At 43.2% G+C, this 25,983-nt stretch overlaps 1 protein-coding gene across 2 annotated transcripts in view; it reads left to right on the plus strand.

Annotated features, from left to right (window-relative positions):
* Nucleotides 1-5,672: 5,672 nt before the first annotated feature.
* Nucleotides 5,673-25,983, plus strand: part of arhgap42a (Rho GTPase activating protein 42a) — a 296,355-nt gene continuing 276,044 nt past the window's right edge. Inside the window, exon 1 of one of the 2 annotated variants that reach the window (XM_059964663.1) lies at nt 5,673-6,175. In XM_059964663.1, the coding sequence (XP_059820646.1) occupies nt 6,022-6,175 (154 nt within the window). In that variant the 5' untranslated portion in view covers nt 5,673-6,021. Of the gene's footprint in view, nt 6,176-16,717; nt 16,740-25,983 lie in introns of those variants that run through there. The other variant, XM_059964665.1, reaches the window with a different exon arrangement.

The raw sequence follows: 25,983 nt of genomic DNA on the forward strand, positions 1-25,983 counted from the left end.
CTCTGCCTATCGACCTTTCTTTTGACTTTGCTCCATCTTCTGATACCCCTTCTCCTGACGTCACTCTATGCCCTTACGCCTTTCTTCAGATGTAACTCTATCCTGTCATCTTTTTACTTTTCATACTCCATACTTTCACGTCGATTTAAATGATGCCTTTCCGTTCATTAATGTTTCTACTGCATGTCCTCTCATGCCGCTTCTGCCTGTAGTAGTCCATTCTCTGCTCTCCCTTCCTTTGAGACCATGCATTGATGCCTCATCCTTGGTCCAATCTCTGATATCCTTTGGTACTGTCTTGCCATGTTTTCATGCTCCTTCTCTATATGTCTCTCTGTTAATGCCACGTTCATTTGCTCGGGCCTGTCCACCTTCCAAGGGCAGTTCATTGATTTTCTGATGCTTTTCCCTTGGTCTGCCTTCCTCAGGTCATCGCATCTTCTGATTCTCCTTCCCAAATCAATCCATTTTTTGACACCTCCTTCCTCGGTCATTCCATTTCCCCAGTGACTCCACCCTAGTCTCACTTCATCTCGGATGTTCACTTCAACTTTGCCTGTGGCCTCCTCACACTCTATGGTTACATATCCACCTCTTTTAGCTCTGGAGCAAGACCTGTCCTGTCAGGTACACACACTGACTTGGTAAGAAACTCGAATGAAAGTGATATTGGCTCTGCTGTTGTGCTCTAAGTGCTTTTTTGACGTAAGGAAGGATTTGTAGCCCACACAATTTGTGTAGTGGGCAGTGTCTATGGTTGTAAATAATTATTGTTACTTCAGTTCCTTTCTGGTTGTGATGTTTCAATATGATTTTATATTTTATCAGCTCAGATGCCAAGTGTTTCAAAATATTCTGAAACGACAACAAACATTTTCTTTTAAAATATTTACATTGGCCTGCAGTTACGTTTGATTTATAACCTTCGCCTAGTGTGTTGCTTTCTTCTGAGAGGATGTATAAGTGGCTGTCTCGTAGGGGAAACTGTACAATCATTATTTTTGCCCTTGCTTTGCTTTATCAGTGTAAGATTAAACAACTGCTGTAGATCTGTTAATTATATTGAACAAAGGATTGCAAGTTTGAGACTCTGAGTTGATTGCATCATCAGAATATACTCTAACAAAATTCAGAAGGAAGAGAAGTGAATATGTGATTCAAGCCTCACTGCTCTGTTATGTACTGTTGTGTGCCGCGGTAGCAGAGTGGTTAGCACGATGCTATTACAGCTCGGGGCATAGGAATTCAGAGTTCAATCCTGGCTTCTGCTTAAAGGAATCCCTGTATGTCCTCCCCGTGGAATGTATGGGTTCCATGGTGGACAAAGGTGGGTCCGTTTCCAAGCACTCAACTATGGATCTGAATGAATACACTATGGTTGTCACAGACTTTATTGAAACAGTTGTAGACAAGTGTGTCCCAGCAAGATCATTCAGTTTTCCTCAACCAGAAGCCCTGGATGAACCATGAGATCCACATTCTGCTGAGGGCCAGATCAGAGGCATTTATTTTTGGTGGACCAAGAATTAGGTTCACAAGGTATGAACTCAGGAATGCCAGCTCATGGGCAAAGTGCTAATTCTGGATTAAATTTAAATCAATGAAGGGTGCTCGACAGCTGTAGCAGTGTTTGAGTGCTTATAAAGTTAAATCAAGTGACATAGGCGACAACAGTGCTTTGCTTCCAGATGAGCCAAATGCCTTCTGTGCATGCTTTCACCATCAAAGCATGGAGAAAAAAATCACGAATTCCCACAGTCCCCAATGATTATGTGTTATCAGTCTCTGAGGCCGATCTGTGCTCAGCCTTCAGGGGGATGAACTCATAAGAATCCTGTTGCCCAGACAGAGTACTTGGCTAAGTACTAAAGACCTGTGATGGTCAACTGGCTGGACTGTTCACTGAGATCTTTAACCTCTTACGTAGGCAGACTGAGGTACCCACCTGCTTCAAGCAGACTTGCCTAAACTGGTCCCTAAGAATAACATGGTAACTGGCCTCAATGACTATCATCCAGTAGCACTTACATCTACAGTGATTAAGTTTTTTCGGAAGTTGTTGATGAAACATATCAACTCCTGCCTCAGAAGTGACTTGGATCCACTCCAGTTTGCCCAGTGGAGCCACATGTATACAGCAGATGCCACACGTTGACTCTTACTCAAACCTGTAATATTTGAACAGCAAAAATGTGCAAATCAGGATTCTCTTTATAGGTTTCAATACTATCATCCACTCAAAGCTAATCAATAAGCTTCAAGTCCTTGGTCTCAATACCTCCTTGTGCAACTGGATCCTCTATTTCCTCACTTGCAAACTCCAGTGATAATGTGGCTAAGCACAACACCAGTACCATTTTCAAGCGGCTGACAACACTATTGTCGTAGGCTGAATCTAAGGTGGTGAGAAATCAGTACACAGGAGGGAGACTGAAATCTGACTAAGTGGCAACACAACAACAACCTCTTCCTCAATGTCAGCAAGACCAAGGAGTTGATTATGGACTTCAGGAGAAGGAAACCAGAGGTCCAAGGGCCAGTCCTCATTGAAGGATCGGAGCTGAAGATAGTTAGCAACTTTAAATTCCTCAGTATTATCATTTCAGAAGACCAGCCCTAGGCTCAGCAAGTAAGTGCAATTCCGAAGGAAGCATAGCAGTACCTCTACTTCCGTAGGAGTTTGCAAAGGTTTGGCATGACATCTAAACCTTTGACAAACTTCCACAGGTGTGTAGTGGAGAGTACTGCATTTTGGTTGGTTGCATCACAGCTTGGTATGGAAACAACAATGAAAACTTTTACAAAAAATAGGGGATGCTGCCCAGAATTTTGAACACATTTACAAGTGGCATTGTCGCAGGAAAGCAGCACCCATTATCAGGGACTTCCACTACCCAGGACATGCTCTCTTCTCACTGCTGCCAACAGGATGAACATACAGGCGCTTCAGGACTCAACCATCAACCATCAGGCTCTTGAACCACAGGGGATAACTTCACTTACTCCATCATTGAAATGTTCAACAACCTATGGACCCCCTTTCAAAGATTCTTGACCTCATGTTCTCAATATTTTTGTTTATTTATGATGATTATTATTTATTTTTGTATTTGCAGCCTGTCTTTTTCACGCTGGTTGAACACCCAGGTTGCTGCAGTCTTTTATCAATTTTATTATGGATTTATTCAGTATGCCTGCAAGAAAATGAATCTCAGGGTTGTTTATGGTAACACGTATGTACTTTGATAATAAATGTTCTACGAACTTTGAACATTCGATGAGAACTGCTGGCATTCAGGTTTTGGAGTTAAGTGGATTTGTGTAAGTCCCAGACATGCTGAGTGGTAGATTACAGAGAATTTTTCACTCAAATCCATAATCAAATCTAAATGAACAGTCATGTGAATTGGTAATAAATCCTTGCCACAGCTTGTTATATATCTCCTGGAATTATATCAGCACAATCCGCCTGTATATCTGGTCTGATGAGCATAGCTGGGCAAGAATTGCAGGTAATGAGAACAGGGGAAAGTCCAGATATAACCATTGTATATCAAAGGCAGTGAGGGGTCTAGCGTCCACTTGTGCACATAAGGTTGTTCAAACTGCTCAAGGTTGCACGTAGTTACTAAGTCGAGGCACATGGTGTCAGTCTGGAGCAGACTGACTTTTTTTGGTGAAAAATGATGTCAGATGCTGCAAACCTGAAATAAAAACTGAAAATTCACAAATACACTTGTCCTGCAACATTTATGGAAGGAGAAACAGGGTTGACGAATCCTCTTATGAGGGGTCTTTGACTGAACGTTAACTTTTTTTTCCCGTTTACCACGGAAGCTGCTTGATCTGCTGGTGTTACAGAATTTTCTGCTTTTATGATGAGAACTTTAAGAGTGTCCCAGACAATGTTAAGAATTTTAGTTTCTATTAAATAAAAGGCTGCCATTATGTGGAAGATACAGGAGCCTCGGGATTTGCACCACCAGGTTCAGGGACAGTTACTTTGCCTGAACTATCGGGGTTGTGAATAGAAGGGGATAACTATGCTTACTTGCCCCATCATTGAAATGTTCCCACAACCAATAATCACACTTTGGGACTCTTTATCCCATGTTCTTGTTATTTATTGCAATTTATTTATATTTACATTTGCACAGTTTGTCTTCTGCACTCTGGTTGATCTTTCATTGGTCCTGTCACAGTTCCTGTTCTTATCGATTTGCTAAGTATGTCCACAGGAAAATGAATCGCAGGGTTTTATGTGGTGACATACATGCACTTAGATAATAAAATTTACTTTAAAAGTATTTTGAACTTTGAAATTGATTTCTGGAAACAGATCATTCCTTTGCTGTAAACCCCTGATAGGTGAGGTAGACCTAGATGATCAGCAAGCAGATGTCATCACTGAAAGCTGAATTTGACTGCACAGCAGCCACCTTCTCAAGATTCTACTGGCATCAGTCATTAGACAAGTCACAGTTCCCTCTGGCTTTCTGTATGATGTCCAGTAACATACTCGCAGCCTATTTTGGAATTGCCCCTTTTCTTCTCCTTCTCAGCTGCAGTACACTACGCCAGTTGTAGATCACCAAAGAGGCTACCCGCATTGTTTATCTGGAGCATTGCTTCTGTCCTCTTCCCTTGACTAGGAGTTATTTTCACCTATTGTATGAGTTCCACATTAACCCTGCTTTTGTTGAGTATTCTGTACCCAAGTGGTCACACTCCCTTAGCAGTGTTTTAGCAACCACTTCTCAGTATTTCTACTCTTAATCCTGTTTCCTGTGCACATTCCTCATGTTTCTCCACTCTTGATATCCCATCCCACTCCCTTCTGCTCTTGCCACAGTTCTTTTCTGCCACTGACACCACCTACCCCAGCACTGACAAAAATTTAAATTGAGCTAAAAACAAGCCTTGAGGATCTCCAAAGACAGGCAAGTTTTTAACATATACCCTACATCTTAAGCACAATGGTAAATGTCAATGTTCAAGCCCAGGAAGTGTGAACACAGAAATTAAGTTTGAAACAGAAAACGTCAGCTATATTTTTCTTTCAAAGTAATAGTTAAATTTGTACTGATTTAACCCAGTGTTTGGAAATCAACATACTCGGGTAGATCCAGTTTTAGGAATTGTGGTAGTTTAAAGACTATCGCTTGGAACACCTTGTAAAATTAAGAAGTTCTAAGTAAATGTATTATCAAAGTACGCATATGTTTCCGCATTCTACCTTCAGGTTCTTACAGTTATTTACAGGAAAAATACAAAAGCTTTTAATGAAAAATTATAAAATCAAGAAAGACTGAAAAAGCACCAAAGTGCAAAGGACACAAACAGTGCAAATAAAAACAAATTCCAAGAACATGAGTTGTAAAGAGTCCCTGAAAGTGAGCCTGAATGTCGTTGATTCAGTTCGGAGTAGTGGTGAGTGAAGTTATCTACTGTGGTTCAGGAGCCTGACGGTTGGAGCGTGATAACTGTTCTTGAACCTGGTGCTGTGGGACAAAGATTCTGTACATCCTGCCCGAAACTAGTAGGGAGAAGAGGGTCGGGTATGGGTGGTGGGGACTGCTTTCCTTTGGCTCCTTCTCCGTGTAAAAATGACAAAATGCTCCATGCACAAAATTCGAAGCGCAAAATATTTATCCCGGTTTATGACCTCCCTGGCTGCAGTAAAAGTGGTGGTTAAGCTTCGAGTATTAAGAGTAGGCGGAAGTGTTCGGTTTAGGGGCGGCACCAGGCGAGGCGCGGACTCTCGGCTACAGTAAGAACGGAGGCAGAACAGGAAGATGCCGGTTGCGGGACAGACTCGGTTCTCTGCACCTTTGCCGTTTTAAATAAACCGCCCACATCTCGAAGGAGAGCGTTCGCAGGATTGTGCAGAGTGGCCTCAAGCCCTGGGTTTAAGAGATTGAAAAAGTTTGGATTCGTGCGTGTCTCTGCAGCTGGAAGGAAGGTTACTGGGGAAGCGAGGCGCTAGCTGGTTGACGCGCCGGGAACACCGCTCAAGCAGCGATGGGGCTCCCGACTCTCGAGTTCACCGACTGCTCGCTGGACAGCCCTGACTTCAGGGATCGGCTCAAAGCGCACGAGATTGAGCTGGAACGCACAAACAAGTTCATCAAGGAGCTCATTAAAGACGGCATCATGCTGATTAACGCGCTGAAAAGTGAGTAGATATTTCTTTTTAAAAAAGAAAATAAACTTTGGAGTTGGAGGCTGTGGGGGGAAAAAAATTGAATGAACAGGAAAGAGCTCCCCTGGTGGCTCGGGCTTCGCAAAAGAGTTTGTAGCGATGCACTTTTTGTTAAGTTGTCGAGATTTGAGAAGCATTTTATTAGAGAAATTCAAAAAAGTTTGGCTGCCGGATTAGGCTCGAACAAAATATGTGATAAACTTCATCTTGTTTGAATAATTGGAAATAGCACTCACCGGAAATTCCTTTTAGACACCAGGAAGATAAATTGGTAAATTAGGGACACTTAACGATGAAACTTGATGATGGATTGCAGTAAGGAAAAGAGAGTACGGATAGCCAGATAAAATTGGAAGTAAGCTAGTGTTCTCACGAAGGAGGGCTCCAATATTCGGGGCACATGCCGGACACGATATAATATAGCTCTTTAATCAGTGGTGGAGAAGATACTGCTGTACTTAATGAAAACCAGTTCTAGAAGTCCAGGAATAGCGATATTTCGAAGAAGTGATTTAAAAGTATTTTCATTGATAGTTTAGCAGTGTAATATATATTTCCCTGGAGACTGGATTCTACTGTAACGAGAGATCACCATTAATTTGTATCATCTTCGGTCAGTTTGTTACCTTTGTGAAATTGGATTCGACACGGATGGTTGGGATTCGTGTCAGTCTAGTGTCAAATGTGCATGGCTCAGAACTGCACGGTTTGGCTGCCAAGACCCAAAATTTGATCTGCAACGTGGGGCAAATGGTCTTTGACTCCTTAACAAGATTCGCATCTTGGTGATCTGAGACGGGTATTAAAGGATATTAACGATTTGTATATAGCTCTTGCCAGTTTCATTTTAAAGTGCTCAAGATACTTGCAAACTGTTTGGTCCCTCAATTATTTAGCTTTTCTGCTCCTGAACCGTAGTGGAAAATGCTACCACCTCTGCTCTTTGCTCATCCACTATGATGAAAGATCATCAGTCCTCACTGTGGCAGACACTTGTGGTATGCCTGATGTTGTAATGTGTGATGGAAGAGAATTGAGTGCAGTTACTGTTCCAAGAGAGAAGATGCTCAAAAAGCTGAAAGACCTAAAGGTACATGCCACCCGGACCAGATGAACTGCATTCTAGGGTTCTGAAAGAGGTGGTGTTAGAGATTGTGGCAGCATTAAAAATGATCTTTAAAAGTTATTGTACTCTGGCATGGTGCCAGAGGACTGGAAAATTGCAAGTGTCACTCCACTCTTTAAGAAAGGAGGAAGGCAGCAGAAATTATATTATAAACCAGTTAGCCTGATCTCTGGGAAGATGTTAGAGTCAATTGTTAAGGATGAGGTGATGGAGTACTTGGTGACAGAGGACAAGATGGTACAAAGTCAGCATGGGTTCCTTCAGGGAAAATCCTGCCTGATGAAACTGTTGGAATTCTTTGAGGACAGTACAAGTAGAATAGATAAAGGGGATGCAATGGATGTTGTATATTTGGACTTTGAGAAGGCCTTTGGACTATCAGGTGCCACACATGAGGCTGCTTAGCAAGATAAGAATCCATGGTATTTCAGGAAAGTTACTAACATGGTTAGAGCATTGGCTGATTTGTAGGAGGCAGAGAGTGGGAATAAAAGGATCCTATTCTGGTTGGCTGCCAGTGATTAGTGATGTTCCGCAGGGGATGGTGTTGGGACCACTTCTTTTTATGTTGTATATAAAAGATTTAGCTGCTGGAATAGATAGCTTTGTTGCCAAGTTTGTAGATGGTATGAAGGTTGGTGGAGGGGCAGGTAGCGTTGAGGGAACAAGTAGGGTGCAGAAGGACTTAGATTAGGAGAATGGTCAAGAAAGTGGCAAATGAAATACGATGTTTGAAAATGCATGGTCATGCACTTTGATGATAGGAATAAATGTACAGACTATTTTCTAAATGCAAAAATCTGGGATGCAAAGGGACTTGGGAGTCCTTGTGCAGAACATCCTAAAGGTTAACTTGCAGGTCGAGTTGGTGGTGAGGAAGGCAAATGCCATGTTAGCATTCATTTCAAGAGCAGGGATGTGATGCTGAGGCTTTATAAGGCACTGGTGAGGCCTCACCTTGAGTATTGTGAACAGTTTTGAGTCCCTCATCTAAGAAAAGATGTGCTGGCTTTGGAGAGGGTCCAGAGGCGGTTCACAAGGACGATTCCAGGAATGAAAGGGTTATGCCAGAAACGTCTTGTGGCTCTGGGTTTTTACTCGCTGGAAGTTAGAAGAATGGTGGGGGGGGGGGGGGGGGAATCTCATTGAAACCTTTTGAATGTTGAAAGGCCTTGATGGGAGAGTAGATGTGGAAAGGATGTTTCCCATAGTGGGAGAGTCCAGGACAAGAGGGCACAGCCACAGAATAGAGGGGTGCCCTTTCAAAACTGAGATGTGGAAAAATTTCTTTAAGCAAAGAGTGGTGAATCTGTGGAATTTGTTACCACGTGCTGCTGTGGAGGCCAAGTCGTTGGGTGTATTTAAGGCAGCGATGGATGGATTCTTGATTGGACGTGGCATCAAAGGTTACAGGGAGGCTGGCAACTGGAGTTGAGGAGGAGGGATCAGCCATGATTGAATGGCAGAGCAGACTCGATGGGCCAGATGGCCTAATTCTGCTGCAGTGACTTATGGAAAGATGCATCAAGTAAAATCAGAGGATGCAGTGGAGAAAGGAGAAAAAAGCAGAGTTGGAATTGGGGATGGATTTTCAGACAGTTGGAAGGAGTTAAATGGCATATCACGTAAATATTTTGAATTCCTGAATCTAAACTCCAGTGGGCCTTTTTCTTTGGAACCTGGCTGTCTTTCCACTTGGAAATTTGGTCCTCCATCTTTGGTGCATACTGTAGAGTTCAGTATTACCAAACCAATACTGGAACAGGGATCTCTTTTTTTTTGTTGAGGTTTCAGACTTAATTTACGTTTATGAGATGAACTGTGGGAGATCAAGCAGGCATCAGGAAGCAGCTTGCCAAACTGAAGCTGGAAAACTACGCTTGAGCTGGCATCTTCAGGTCACTGCTGCATGCTGAATGTCCGTGGAGGCATCAGCAGTTTATATCATGGTTCTGGATCTATAGGTTCAAAAGCAACTGAACACTTGCCCTCATTCTCCAATCATCAAAGAAACTGCATTGTGCAAGTTCTGACCAATTCCTTCCCAGGTGAGAAGTGGGCATTTTAACAAAAGTATAATCGTGGAGAAAGTTCAATAGAATGCACAACAGTGGTTTGACAGGCATTGCCAAGGCTGCAAAGCCTGGAACAGCCGTCCAGTGTTCATCTCTTCAAATCTCCTAGGGCTATCATCTTTCTTGGCCTCCATTAATTAGAAGCTACCTCCCACAGAGATTCAAAGTCAGACATTAAAGCTGAGTCAACCACTCTCCTGGCTATTGTGAGAGGAAATTAGATACGGAATAACTCCGAAATTGCATGGGAAACAAAACTGTGCCACAGCCAAAGTCAAATCGCTTAAATAGATAGAACAGGATAATTCCTGCAATAGTATTACACTGTTACCAAGCTCCATAAGTACAAGAGATTCAGCAGATGCTGGAAATCTAGAGTAACACATTAAAAAATGCTGGAGGAACTCAGCAGGTCAGGCAGCATGGAAAAGATTAAACATTTAATGATTTGGCCTGAGGCTCTTCATCAGGGCATGAATCCTGATGAAGACTTTGCCTGAAATGCTGACTACTTATCCCTTTCACTTGATGCTGCCTCACCTGCTGAGTTCCTCCAGGATTTTGGTATGTGCTACCTAGGTACATAGCAGTGATTTTAGAGATTATTTCTTTGAGTCATCAGTGAACTACTGTAAGGTTTCAAAATACCATTGGATCCAAAAATTGTAGGTTGTTAACCCCATGAAGTCATCAACCAGCATTAGCTTGGACAGCTGCTGAGTTTGGGTGAGGAACCTCAGTGACAGCCATGTCCATTCAGAAATTAAACCAGTGTTCAAAGCTGGAGCTGGCCTAGTCAAAAATCATGATGATAACTGACCCATTATTAAATGGCAAGTAATATCATAATGGTGAGTCTGGTTAATCTTTAGAATGATATTGACAAAAATGCATTATCAGATTTTCAGAATAATGTAAGCAACAAATGCTAAATTTGAGGTAATCCTTTTTGGTCATTGGGATACGAACGTCGGGTGTTTCTTAGAGTGAAGCAGGACATAACATTATAGAAGGTCAAAATGATACGGCAATACGGACAACACAGGTGAGCAAAGCGCTGGACTTCATTTTAGGAATATAATTATAAAGCTACAAAGTTAGGTTAAACTTACTAACTGCACGTTTCTGATTCAATGCAATAGTTCTGGTCCCTGTTGGGAAAACGTATGTGAAGACCCTGGAGGAGGTACATATAATATTTACAAATATTAATTGCTGTTGTTACGTACCCCGTAACTGGGTAACTTACCAGCAAAGATAGAGAGGTTCGTTGAAGTCTGATGGTACTATTTTTAACAGTATTTATTGAAAAAAATACACAAAAATAATATCAATGCAAACATACAGATAATATATGTCATCAATACTAAATCTAAAAGCGCGGGTATAATAATAATCAATAAGAAATAGCTCTATCGTTGTCTAGGGGATAACGTATTGTCCGATGGAAATATAAAAGTCACTTTAGTTCATTCAGGCTGCAGCCTTTGGTTGGAATCAAGAGAGAGAGATTTTGGAACTTGCCAGAGTTTCCTTTTTTATGATGTCGATCCTTCGAAATGTCATTGGTGTCCTTTTCCTTTTAGTGAAGCCGTTCTTCCGTGGTCAGTCCCGCCAATCCCAGGCAACGGGAAAGGACGCATGTGGGCCTCACCGGCTGTCGCTATTAAACGCTGTCACGGGATTTCTAGCGTTTCTCCTGGTGCGTCTAAAGGAGTTGTTCCCCAGACCCTCTTTTATCCTTACTCACGGGGGTCTCAGATGTCAGTCAGGTTGGGATGGTGCCATCCCTCAACCAGCCCACTCTGGTCATTCCCTGAGTGCTTCAAATAAATAGTACAGTACTCAATACACAATTCCGTCTCCAAGAGACAATGGCAGTTTCCTGTGGCTTTGTATCGCTGAGGGGCCAGGACATTCCGAACCCCTTGTGGATTTGGCATGTCTTTCTCTCATTTCCTGGGTCTCCTGACCTGAATTAATAGTGATCTTGAGATTCTCAAAAAGGAGGGGGCTAATTTGTACCCTTCGGCCCCTCAGAGTTGGGGCACAGGCGTAACACTGTTGAGGATGAGATTCTATACCATAGAAAAGAGATGACTAAATAGTGATTTAGCAGAGGTCTTAAATGTTAAACATGCGTTCAAAATCATGTATGCACCTTTGAATTTTCTCCTGTAGTAAGGATATTTTCACATGGTGAAGCCCAAAACTAGAGGCAATGACATAAGATGGTCTTGGACTAATAAATAAGTAGATTGGTTGATTGATTTATTTATTACTATTTTTATTTTTTTCTTTCTATATTACATATTGCATTGAACTGCTGCTGCTAAGTTAACAAGTTCCATGTCAAATGCCGATGATAATAAACCTGATTCTGATTGTGAACTACAAGAAGTTGTTTCTGCTGAATTATGCAATCAAGAGTTGCAAGAAGTATAAAGAATCACATAGTGTACCCACACATGCATGGAAGAACTGCCAGATGATCGCATGAGGAAAAGACTTGAAATATGTGTTGATAGGATGAGGTTAAACAATGCTGGAGGAGGAGGAGACTCGTAAAGCTGGTGTGCACCCATGTCTGCATGTCTAGTTCCTGCGCTGTAGTCTTATAGTCTTTGCAATTCCATTTAGTTTACATCTAATATATCATTTTTAAGAGAATGCATTTCTGTTTCTCCTAAAGTGTATACTATTGTGAGAGAAGGCGTTTACATTTTTGTGGTGCTCTTTTTGCAATTTTAGGATGAGCACAGTCCTTTGAAGCATCAAGTACTTCTAAGTGTGGTCATTATGCAGCCAAGAGAAACGTGGAAATGAGTTTGTGCACAGCATGGGCCCCAAATTCTCAATAAGATAAAAAGACCAAGATAATCAATTTTAGCTGTTGCTTGTGAAGCAAGTGTTGTTTGTTCCTTGTTCTGTTTCTGAATTGTGCCAAAGTCTCTTTCACATCAATCTGATATGTGAGATTATGCTGGGGTTTATTGAACTATTTAAGAGATGCCAGTATCAGCAGGGGAGCAATCCTTGAGTGTTGTTCTCGTGTCAGCCTGAATTAAACACCTTGTTTTGGAGTTAAGCTTGGAATTGTAAACTTATAAATCAAATACCAACAGTGATAATCGTGCATTTCTTTATCTCATTGCGAAGTTTTGAAGGATTATAAATGATCCATATTTATAAAATGGCACTGCATTTACTGCCCTAGGTTTTGTTGCTGTAGAAAAAATGATTTTTTTAACTTTCGATATGCCTTCAACAGCCGTGGTGAAAAACTTTATTTGCTTCTGTAGAATGCAGTATGAGAAAAGTCAGCATTAGTTGTTTCAACTGGCATCATTCGTGTGTTGTTCTGTCCCTGTCCTGTAGGCTGCCAGGATCACCCTAACCATAGGGAAGAGATAACTTGACAATTCAAGCAGTGCCTGAGTTGCACAAGTTTATGAAAGCACCATTGTTTGTAGTTAATAATGTGGAATTCTTTTCCTCAATGTAGAAGGCTTTGATTCCACTTTGGTTTCAAGCAATTCTCTTTTTTTTTCTGAAAATGGTTTGTTTAAAAATAAGCCTGTGGGATCTTTTCAATTTCTTATCATTATGTTGGATAATTCATTTTAAATTTAAAAAAGACAGAAGCAAGTTTTTTTTTTGAGTAGTTCAACTCTAGTAAAAAGGCTCTGACTTGGTCAGGATAAGTTATCATTGAATAAAATATTCTTGTCAGATCCAAAAATCTATATTTAGTGTAATATTTTTGTTTTCAAATTCGGAGGAATAGACTATAAAGGGGCAAACTTTATTAGCAGCTGTACAAGTCTTGGTTGAGCACATCTGGAGAAGTATTGCCAATAGATCAGTGCCAGAAAGGAGAAATTGCCCTCGGTAGGAGGGCAGCACTAGTTCACTAAAATATCATCAGGATTCTTAGGATCATAATTTATGATAATATTTAAGCCTTTATTCTCAGTAATATCCAAGATTAAAATATAATGTTTAGAGATATGAATAAGAGAAAATCGGCAGATGCTGGAAATCTGAGCGACACACACAAAATGCTGGAGGAACTCAGCAGGCCAGGCAGTCCTGCTGAGGGGGGTTTTAGCCTGAAATGTCAATTATAACTTTTAGAGAGTTTTTAAGATTTCTTAAGCAACTGTTAGTCAGGATGGAGGGAAACTATTTTCCATTAGTTGAGTCTGGCATGAGAGAATATCACATTCAAATAGGTGTCAGGAGAAAACTTGGGAAATATTTCTCTGTCCAAAGAATGTTTAAAAAATGTGAAAATACCTACTGCAAAAGCAATAGATGCCTATTCTATCAATTAATCTATCATCTGAGGTAGAGAGGTATTTGGGAGGCAGATGAAATACTGTGTTGGGAAATGTATGGTGATGCACTTTGGTAGAAGAAATAAAAGTGAAGACCATTTTCTAATTTAGTGGTCGCCAACCCGTCGATATTTGAGACTTTCCCAGTAGATTCCGAAAAAAAAAGAAAAATAAATACACAAAGGGGTTGCGGGGTTTTAGTTCCGTTCTTTCTGCCCAGTGTGCATGCGTGTAGCTCCCCCGCCATGCGCTGGTCCCCAAACACCAGGCCGCAAGGAAACGATATGAGTCAGCTGCACCTTTCCTCATTCCCTGTCACGCCCACTGTTGAACGCACACGAGGTCATTACCCAAGCGCATCAGGGATCGCTGGTTGGCCTCGGGTAAGCGGCCACTTCATGCGGCCGGCGGGAAGTGCCTTGCTACCGGCCTGGAGCGCGGACAGATGGGCGCTGCCTCCAAACCTGCAATCGCTGCAATCTACTGAAACAAACTTTTGTTGGTTGATAGATCCTGCAAGAGGGGCGGACATGTCCTGTCGCACTCCTCGCTCGGTCGGTCGCTCTCTCTGGACTGCGACTGCCGCGGCCCCGATACGGGAACAGACGCACCTGGCCAAGGTGGCGGGCGGGTTGGCAGGAGGCTGAAGCTCGGGCCCAGAGGCTGTCTAATGAGGCAATGAAGCCCTCAAAGCTGCTTCAGCACCTTGAGTCCAAGCACCCTGCACTCAAAGACAAACCTGCTGAGTTTTTTTTCCAGCATTAAAACCATGAGCAAGCGGGACAGAAGCTAAGTGCCGAGAGCCGCGAAAACTAAATTGCAGAATAGACTGGACATAAGGAACCTGCTTCGAGTATCGTTGTATTCCTGTCGTGCTTAAACCCCACCCCCCCATCAGCCGGTCTGCAAGAATATTGTCAATATTAAAGCGGTCCATGGTGCAAAAAAAGGATGGTGACCCCTGGTGTTTATACATTATTTCTACTTCCAGGTTGCGGGGTTTTACTTCTGGTCTTTTCTGCCCCAGTGCGCATGCGTGTAACTAATCAATTTGGAGTCGATCTCGCCTTTCACTAAGGCTGAGGTAGGAGATCTTGGGCTTTAAAAGGTTGGGGACCACTATTCTAAATGGAGAGAAAATACAAAAATCCAAGATGCAGAGAGTCTTGGGAGACTTTGTGCAGGATTCCCTGAAGATTAATTTGCAGATTGAGTTGGTGGTGAGGAAGGCAAATGCAATGATAACATTCATTTCAAGAGGCCTACAATATAAAAGCAAGGATGTAATGTTGAGGCATTATGGTCTTAAGTATGAGATCTTATGGCTGTTTTAGCTCCACTATTGTGCATCAAGACCATAAGACATACAAACAGAGTTCGGTCATTTGGTCCATCAAGTTTGCCGTTTGATTATGGCTGATTTATTATCCATCTCAACCCCATTCTCCTGCATCCTTTGATCCCTTTGCTAATTAAGAACCTATCAAGCTCTGCTTTAAATTTACCCAATGACTTGGCCTCCACAACCAAACATGGCAATTAATTCCACAGATTCACCATCCTCTGGTTAAAGAAATTCCTCCTCATCTCTGTTATAAAGGGATATCTTTGTACTCTGAGGTTGTTCCCTCTGGTAATAGACTCTCCATCTATTGGAAGCATCAAGAGAAAAATTGTCTAGAGAAGAATGATCATTATGATGGGGTGCGATGGGTGTTGGATACTGGTATTCAGAGGGTACTGAACTGAGAGAAAAAGTGACCTTGTTGTAATATAAGGGGCTAAGGAGTAGATGAAGAGAGGATGCTTACCTCAGCTTGGGAATTTGTATATAAGGTTTAGTCTCAGAATAAAGGATTGACCATTTATTACTTGTGAATTCATCCTTCATTTCTGCAAAATTGAAGGAAAACAGGCACATTTTACTCGATGTCTCCTTGTGAAGCAATGCTTTTGGTGACAAAATAAAACAGTTGAGTACTTCTGGCACCCTCCCTAAGGCAGCAGTAAGCTGAAAGCAAAAGTGCTCAGTGGTTAGTGGTGGAAGAATATGGATTTGGGCCAGATCTGAGAAGTAAAGCTTCTTACCTGCAATGAGAAGATGACAGGGTGCAGTAAGGAAGGATGACAAAATTAGGTGAACATTTCCTATGAACATTAGACCTTGTGTGCTGCTGGGAAGCTCAGTAATGTCAACGGTGCTTGAGGAATTGAAACACTCAAACTTGATTTTACCCCATTATGTATAATGTGAATTCCCTGATAATGTGCATCCTCATTTATAACATTGGCATATTAATTTTAAAGATATAGTTTAACCTATTTAAAAGGTATGAAAAATAGTAATTCCTGGACATCAAATTGGAAATGTCAAGGACAAGGTAAAGAGTGAGTTAGCTTACTGTACTTTCAGATCTGCTAAAGTAAAATCTAATTTGAATTATTGCAATTTTTTGCTGCTCTGAAGGTCCTATTAATTTGAGCAATCTTGGCCCATTTCCTAATTCCCAGAAACGAGTGAATTGTGGGTCAGAGCAAATGTCCTGCCAACATTTTTGACATTACTGACTCCCCAGCTAAACACTTGGGAATTTGTTCCTTCAATACCGGATATCTTTGTCTTTTTCAACTAATTTGTTAATTTTTCACTGTGTGAAGTTCATGGAGTCTAAAGTTCAGAAATTACTTTTTTGATGATTTTTTTCCTTGTTGGAAAATAAGTTAATAATCTTGTTTCTGCCAACAATCTGACATGTGCAAATGATAGTTTCTAATATGTACTGATTTGCACAGACAAAGATGACTTGGCCACCACTGGCTTGCAAAATGAAACTGTCCTAACATAAATATAATCTGGCAGACTTTAAGAGCCTACAGGATTGATGGAGTGGGAAATGGGAATAACAGGCTTGGTGTTCTTTGAAGCTACAGGGAAATACACAGTTGAGAACCTGGAACCAGATGGAGGGAACTGGTTGGGCTATTTCTGATGCAAGGTGCTGAAAGTGATTATTTTGCTTTGACCACAAAATATCATGGAAGGTATTAATTTCATAATGTCAGTCTTTAAATAATCTGAAAATCTGTGTTGATATTATGGTAATTACTGATTTGACTACAATGTTTACTGTTGCAAATGTTGAGGTCTTGAACACTTGAATTATATATTATAGGCCTACATTTTATATTATTTAATTAGTAGAACTAGTGATATTATACCCAGGGAAAATGCTAAGTGCTTACAGACTTCAGATGGTATGGCAAAAGTTCTCAATATTATCATTGAGGTTATACTATCTATAGGTTCTATATTTACTAAACTTTTGGGCAACTACCAAGAAATGATTTTTGAAGTGAATTGGGAAAATGTTTGTTGAGTTTCACATTTGATGAAAAGAATTGTCAGTATTGTACAGTTATTTATAAAATAATTTGAAGGGAATCTTGTCTGAACCCTAATGACTTCTTTATATTTTATGAAGGTTTTGCTGATGTGCTTTTTGTGTTACAGTTCAATTTGGTTTTGAGATTTCTTTAGTTGCACTATATATGTTGTCGGCTGGTTACAGAATTTGTGAGCAATTGATGAATCAGAATATACTGATGCCTCAAGCTGGTTTGACTGACGTTCAAGAGTATGTTGTGTCATATTTTGAAATGTGATAATTGGAAACCATTTCCTGTTCAGGTTCGTATTCTGTATAGATAAATCTTACGGGTGTTTGGGTAATGGAAATGTGCAGTTACAGAGCTCACAAATCACTACCCCAAAAAGATTGAGATGTGGAATAAAAATGACTCTCATGCAGTTTGTATGTGGGAGTCAGGAACAAATCAGTACAGTTTTTAAAAAAAATTAACTTTGCTTTTATTAATGAAGATGACAGCTTTGTATTGCGAAAATCGGGTTACAGCTCGTTTTCAGGAAACACAAGCACTGTGTTTGGGTGGGTTGCCTATACAGTAATATGTTACACCTTCGTTCATTAGACAATAATTCCTCTATTGTAAATGTAGGTGAATAACATGCATAGTTATGACTAGTGCAAATACTATATTCTTTAAATAGTAGCTGACTTTGAATGAGGAATGTGGGAATATATGAAGTAAACAAATGGGTAGATGAAAGAAGCTATTAGAGGAATAACAATTCCACTGTAAGCAATCAAAAAATTTACAACTGAAACTGATTGTCAGCCTGCTCTAAAATAGATATGTTGTCGATGAGCAGGCCTGAGATATTTTTGCCTCAGTTGATCCCTAGTTAATTAATTTATCATAATACAGGTGGTGTTATAGAATTCCTTAGAAAGGCTGGATTAGACATAGGGGGTTTTCCCAGTTCTTGCTTGAAATTTTCCATGTTTCTATGAATAGCTGTGGGGTTAAGTCGTTTGGTTCGTCTTTGTAGGTTATGTTTTTCTTTTAGTAAGTATTTTGCTAAATCTTTATTGGTTGTAGTTGGTATCATTCACAACAAGCTCCTTACTTTAAACTTAGACCTTTTGATTTATTCCACCAGATTCAAGTGACCACCATTAGCAGAAATACAGCACCTTTGGAATAATAATGGTTATGTAAATGTTGATGTGGTAACTTCTACTTTACAAAGAGACCACTCGACAACTTGATGGCCAAAAGAGCATCTTTATCAGGGACAGCAAATGATATTTACAATACAGAGGCTTCCAGGTACCTCGTGCGGCCTGGGTGGAGGAACTATATACAATGCATACTGGGAGTAAAAAGAGTGGAAGTAAAGACCCTGCCAACCCCGGATCCCGCCTCTTGCTACCAACAGCTCCCCGATTAGTATTAACTTACTTTAAATAATACTCACATTACAACACTTCTCCCCCTTTAAAATCCAACATTCCCCAAATATAGAAGAACTGGGAAATAAAACAGTGGTATCGTTAGCAACAGGTTACCAATACAAAAACACCTAAAAAAAAAATGGCAAATTCAACATTCAATCTAACAACAAGAGAAACAAAGATTCAGTCTGTCAGGAGGTTTGCGAGGGCGCTGCGATCTATGCACTACCCCCGGTGACCCAGCAGGCACCGCTGGTGAAGATGTTTTGGGTGGATCTAGTGTTGGGGACATGAGAGGGGTCTGTGTGTCCGTGTGAGAATGTCCATCCTCTTCAGGGGACTCTGCCCCCTCTGCCAGCATCTCTCCCTCTGGCAAAGTCACTGGTGGACGTACTTCCCCAGTAGTCTGTCTCACCATTGGAAACTCCATGGAACTGTCTACCCCTGAGCCAGAATCATGACGCAGGCACACATGGTCCTGATGTCTGCGGAAAACATGTCTGTCAGTCAACTTAACAACATAGGAGACTGGACCACTCTGCTTAAGAATAACCCCAGGTAGCCATTGCTGATTGTTTCTCACATAGACATTGTCATCTGGTTCTAACTGTCTCTCTCACGCATGTTGATCATGTCCCTCCTACTTTTCCTGCTGACTCTCCACTTTTGCCTTCATGTCTGGGTGCAGCAGGTCCAATTTTGATTTAGGCCTATGCCCCCTCAGCATCTCTGCTAGAGCGTGTGCAGTCGTAGTCTGTGGAGTGAGGCGGTATTTGAACAGGAAACGTGAAAGCCAGGTACTAAGAGAGTCCCCTGTCATCTGCTTCGGGCTTTCCTTCACTGTCTGAACAGCGCACTCAGCCAAACCATTTGAGGCCGGGTGGAAAGGGGCCGTCCGAATGTGACAAATGCCATTCTGCTGCATGAACTCCCCGAACAGCTCACTGGTGAAGATCGGGCCATTATCAGTGACCGGAGAGTCAGGCAACCCGTGGACTGCAAACACTTGCCTGAGTTTGTCTATGGTTGAGGGGGCTGTGATGTTGCTCATGATGTGAGCTTTTATCCATTTGGAGTGCGCATCCACCATTACAAGAAACATCTGTCCCATAAAGGGGCCAGCAAAGTCCAAATGTAGCCTGGACCAGGGGTAGACTGGCCACTCCCATGGGTGCAAAGGAGCTGGTGGTGCCATTGGTGGTGACATTGTGTGCATGATTTTATCTTGTTCTCCAGATCCTGATCCATTCTTGGCCACCAGACGTAGGATCTTGCAAGGCTTTTCATTCGAGACACCCCTGGGTGAGCCTCATGAATTTCCTCCCCAATCTGTGAATGGCCAGGGGGAGGCACGATGACCCTCGCCCCCCAGAAAATGCAGCCATCCTGCAGACTCAGTTCCGTCTTGCGTTTGGCATAAGGCCTCAGTTCCTCTCCTTCCACGACTCTGGGCAAACCTTGTAAAAGAAAAGTCTTGACTTGAGACAAGACTGGGTCCCTCTCTGTCCATTGCTTGATCTGGGTTGCCTTTACAGGTGTCCCTGACAGCCTCTCCAATGAAAACACAGTCTCTGGAGGCACATATGTAGTAACAGGCCTCTCAGGTAAAGGTAGTCATCTCAGCACATCAGCATTTGCATTATCCCCACCCGCTCTGTACACGATAGTATACTGATAGTCTGACAATGTGAGAGCCCAACGCTGTATCCTGGCTGAGGCTAGCGGTGGGATGCATCTGGTCTCACTAAAAAGGCTCATCAGTGGTTTATGGTCTGTATAAATTGTGAATGCACTTCCATAGAGGTACTGATGAAAACGTTTGACCGCAAAAACAATGTCCAGACATTCTTTGTCTAGCTGTGAATATCCCTCCTCAGCAGCCGTCAGGGTATGTGAAGCAAAACCAATAGGCTTCTCTGAACGGTCCTCCATCAAATGTGAGAGAACTGCCCCGACTCCACAGGGTGAAGCATCACATGAAAGGGTGATCTCCTTGTCTGGGTCATAGTGAACAAGCAGCTTCACTGAGTGGAGGAGTTCTTTCACTTCATTGAAAGCTTCCTCCTGCTCTTCACCCCACCGCCACTTAGTGTCATTGTGAAGCAGCTTATACAGTTGGGCCAAAACCTTTGGGAGGTCCGGAAGAAACTTGCCGTAATTATTCACCATGTCCAAAAATGACCTGAGTTCAGTGATGCTCCTTGATAGCTCTCACTTTGTCCTCCACTGGGCAAAGCCCCTCAGCTGTAATCTTGTGTCCCAGGTAGGTCACACTCGGAGCCAGGAACACACATTTTCCACGTTTCAACCACAGCCCAGCATCTGAGAGTCTCTTCAGCACCTGTTCTAATTTAGCCAGATGCTTGTCATCTTGGTCACCGCCATCTTGCCAGCCCGCCTCGTGCGAGGCATGGGGGCGGCCATCTTTGTCGGCGCCACCTCACCCCACCCCCGACCCACGGGTGCTTACCAGGCACCTAGACGGCGATGCAACTCCCCTCTCAGCCGAGGCCCGCGCGGCCTTCAGCCGCATTAAAGGGAACATTGCCAAAGCAACGATGCATGTGGTGGACGAGACCATTCCCTTCCAAGTAGAGAGTGATGCCTCCGATCATGTTGGCTGCTACCCTCAATCAGGCAGGAAGGCCAGTAGCATTCTTCTCTCATACCCTTCAAGGCCCTGAAATTCGGCACTCCGCGGTGGAGAAAGAAGCCCAGGCCATAGTGGAAGCTATTAGGCACTGGAGGCACTATCTCGCCAGCAAAAGGTTCACCTTGCTGACTGACCAGCGCTCTGTTGCGTTCATGTTCAGCAACCAACAGCAGAGCAACATCAAAAATGATAAAATTTTGAGGTGGAGAATAGAACTCTCCACCTACAACTATGACATCCTGTACCAGCCTGGAAGGCTCAATGAGCCCCCTGATGCCCTATCATGGGGAGCGTGTGCCAGCGCACAGCTCGACCAGCTATACACCTTCCATGCAGATCTTTGCCACCCGGGGGTTACCTGACTTTACCATTTCGTGAAAGCCCGGAACCTGCCTTACTCCCTTGAGGACATCAGGACAATGACCAGGGACTGCCAAGTCTGCGCTGAGTGCAAACTGCACTTCTACCGTACTGAAAAGGCGCAACTTATCAAGGCCACCCGCCCCTTTGAGTGACTGAGTGTCGACTTTAAGGACCCCCTTCCCTCCACCGACCGCAATGTCTACTTTCTCAACATAATTGACGAGTACTCGCGGTTCCCCTTTGCCATCCCCTGCCCCGATACCACTGCCACGTTCGTCATAAAAGCCCTGCGCCAGCTCTTCACTCTGTTCGGATATCCCTGCTATGTCCACAGTGATAGAGGGTCCTCATTTATGAGTGATGAGCTGTGCCAGTATCTGCTGGCTAGGGGCATTGCTACTAGTAGGACCACAAGCTATAATCCCCGGGGAAATGGACAGGTGGAGAGGGAGAATGCCACTGTGTGGAAGGCCACACTCTTAGACCTTAGGTCAAAGGGGTTGCCGGTCTCTCACTGGCAGGAGGTCCTCCCTGAGGCACTCCACTCCATCCGCTCCATTATGCTCGTCCACCAATGCCACCCCTCATGAGTGACTCTTTTCTTTTCCCAAGAAGTCTGCCACTGGGACCACCCTACCGGCCTGGCTAATATCCCCAGGGCCAGTGCTCCGGAAACATGCGAGAAGCAATAAATACTCCCTGATAGTCGAGAGGGTTCACCTACTTCATGCGAACCCCCAGTATGCCTACGTGGTCTCACCTGATGGGTGGGAGGACACGGTCTCCATCCGTGACCTGGTGCCTGCAGGAAGACCAGATCCCTACCCCGAACACTCCATGGTGACTATGTACCCCATACCCATGAGACACCGCGCACACCAAGCCCTACACAGACTCCTCACGACACTCCCATACTGGGCACCATACACACGCATGAGGGATTACTGACGCCTAATGGGCTGGCACCTCAAGTCAGGCCAGAACCAGCACAACCACCATCTCTGGTGCAATCACCACTGGCACCTGTGCAATCACAGCCGGTGCTACGAAGATCGCAGCGACAGACTTGACCACCTGATAGACTTAACCTGTAAATATACTTGTAAGAAACTTTATCCCGTGGGGACTCTCTTTTAAAACAAAGAGGGGGTGAATGTGGCAAACTATGTATACCTGTCTGGACAAGCCCCTCTGCTGACTGCTCCGGTGGCTCCTCCCACCGACCCCGGTATAAAGATCGATTGGAGGCACTGCTCCCCCCTCAGTCTCCAGGATGTTGTGGTCACTTTTGCAGCTAATAAAAGCCTATCGTTCGCCTCCCGTCTCTGAGAGTTATTGATGGTGCATCACCGCTGCAGAATGTCCTCCGTTGTGTGTGCATACTTAATTTCATGCCAGTTGAGCTGGATTTTGCGAAGCCAATTGTGGCCTAAAAGACTGGGCCCACTGCCCTTAGCTGTCACCAGCCTGGCTTCAGCCTGCTGGTCCCCGGCTGAAATATCTACATATAACACCCCTAAATGAGGTATGGGCTGCCCCGTATAGGTCCTGAGTTTGAGCTCAGATGGTCTGAGGGGAGGCAGGTTGGACCCCCATGTCCTCCTGTAGGTCTCTTCACTAATGACCGATGCAATAGCCCCTGAATCAATCTCGAACTTAATGACCTTTCCCCTGACAGTGACTGTGGCATAATATGGTTCAGGTGGTCCGTCATCCGTTTCCACCCCAGACATGCTGTAGGCACACGCTGCTTCTCCTAGGTGGTGTGTGGCTGCCTGAGCCTGTTGAGCTTTCCCCTGCCCAGGCTTAACCTCACCCTTTATGCTCCTGCACTTTTTAACTAAATGTCCCTTCTTGCTACAAGCATGGCAGACTGTATCTTTGAATTTACAAAGATTTGCATAGTGCGTCCCTCCACACCGAAAACATTCCACCCGCTTTGCCTGTTTACCAGTCTCCCTCCTGACTTGGAGCATTGTCGCCGACTGCAATCCCCCCCCCCCCACCCCCCATGCCCTTTCTGTATATCCTTGGCATTATCAGCAGCCATCTCCATGCTTTGGGCAATCTCTAGGGCTTTCTTGAAAGTCAATGGTGGGTTTTCCCCCAACAGGCGGCTTTGTGTGGCGTCATTATTAATGCCGCATACTAATCTATCACAGAGCATGTCATCTGACACTGCCCCGAAATCGCAATGCTCCGACAGCTGCCGAAGCTCGGCCACAAAACCGCCCACAGACTGACCTGGCTTCCAGACATGGCTGTGAAGCTTGAACTGTTGGACTGTCATCGAAGACTTCAGATTGTGGTGGTTGCCATGAGCTTGATTAGTTCGTCGTATGGAATTTCTCCCGGTTTCCGCGGTGTAGCTAAGTTCCGTATCAGCTTGTACGTCTTTGCCCCCACACACACTCAGGAGAACAGAGCGCTTCTTAGACTCTTCAGTAATTCCATTAGCACAGAAAAAGTGGCCCAACCTTTCCTCGTACTCCGGCCACTCTTCGGTCCGCTCCTCAAACTCACTGATGTTTCCGAAGGTGGCCATTCGAACACAAGGCTCCTCGTCCGCTCACAGTTCCTGTTTGAAACGCGCCGACCCATCCACAAAACCAGTTCACCTCGTCACCAAAAATATCTGGTAACTTCCACTTTACAAAGAGACCACTCAACAACTTGATGGCCAAAAGAGCATCTTTATCTGGGACGGCAAATGATATTTACAATACAGAGGCTTCCAGGTACCTCGTGCGGCCTGGGTGGAGGAACAATATACAATGCATACTGGGAGTAAAAAGAGCGGAAGTAAAGACCCCACCTCTTGCTACCAGCAAATTCCCGATTGTTATTAACTTACTTTTAATAATACTCACATTACAACAGTTGAGAAAACTGGTAGAAAATTTGCAAGCATCTGGTGCACCAAGAACAATTGTTTTTAAGCTGTTTCATGAGTTCCCCCTTTTGTTATCCCTAATTTCCATGGTGGTCTCCTATTGAATCCATCAGTAAGTCCAGGACTTGTGCATTTGTCATGCTCCTGATTTACCAGTATGTAAAAGGCCAAAGGAAAAGGAACCACTGATGTGGTTCCAGCTTTATCAACTTGTTTTCTTTCTTTCCAGAGTATTCCACCTTTTTATGTTATTATTTCTTTCTTTCTTTTTGTCAAAGATTTGTGTTACACGATTTGTCCTTGTCCTTTCCTACCTCAACAACTTTTTGTATTGTTCTCTTTGAGTTCACCCTTTTGGATCTCCACCACCCCACCCCATCCCCTTTGCACAAATCCCCCCTTAGCACAAAGCAGGATTTCCTAGATTCAAGTCATTATCGCCACACCAGGACCACCAAAAACAGTCACTTTCACCCCCAAACAGTAAGACTGATCAACACCACCCACCCTCCACACCCCCAACCACCACTCTTTATCATTACCTGCCGGAGTCGCCTTCTGTACCTAGCATCACTTTATGTATCTAAACTATATTATGTATTTTTATTTATTGCAACTTTTTATTATTGTGTTATTTATCTTTTTTTTTTTGGTTCTGTATCGGACCCAGAGTGGTAGTTATTTTGCTCTCCTTAACACTTGTGTATTAGAAATGCCATTAAACAATCTAAGTTGAATTGATCTCCGGCCTCTGTGAAAAAAATCTGTCCCATGTCAACTGTCTCAAGCTAAGATACCGCTAATAACTTTGGTACCCTATTCAACTCGGAACTGATTTTGTATTTCTTCTGTTGTGAAAGAAAAGACATTCCTCTACCTGTTGAGCACCCTCTCCCATCTCTCCACTTTACTGTGAAGCCACAACCCTTGCCAGCTTGCAATCTTGCCTGGAACTTGTTGTTTGTTTCTCGACTCACTGGCTACAAATTCTGTGTTTGCTGATAGAAACTGTATTGGTTTATGGGATGTGAATTATTATAACTTTGAGCCCCAGATAGTTACTTTCTGAGAAGTACTGAATAGTTTAGTTTTGATTGCGACTTGTCTATTTTGGAAAGGTGACCCTAACGGGGGTGGGGGGGGGGTGGAGAGAGCATCTTCATTAATGTGTTCCCTATTCCTTGGAATGTATTCAACAGAGTAGTTTAACCTGCTATGTCACCCTAGTCCTCACCTCACCTAACCTACCAGCTTCCAATATTGAACATCATTGACCTCAACATTACTTATGACAAGGTCTTCCTTAACTTCTTTTAACCCCAGCAGCCTTTCTCCAAGCCCAAGATTTCCCTGTCTTCATACAGGGAAAGTCTGTAGGCGTCTGCTCATTTGTGAACAAACAAAGCAACAAGCCCAGCAGCCTAACGCTGATTTCAGGGGCAAATGATCCTCAAAATGATAATATCTCACACGATCATTTTAATAATTGTTAGCAAATCCAGCCATGTCCTCTT

Source organism: Hypanus sabinus, chromosome 3 (assembly GCF_030144855.1).
Source record: "Hypanus sabinus isolate sHypSab1 chromosome 3, sHypSab1.hap1, whole genome shotgun sequence".
Taxonomy (NCBI): Eukaryota; Metazoa; Chordata; class Chondrichthyes; order Myliobatiformes; family Dasyatidae; genus Hypanus; species Hypanus sabinus.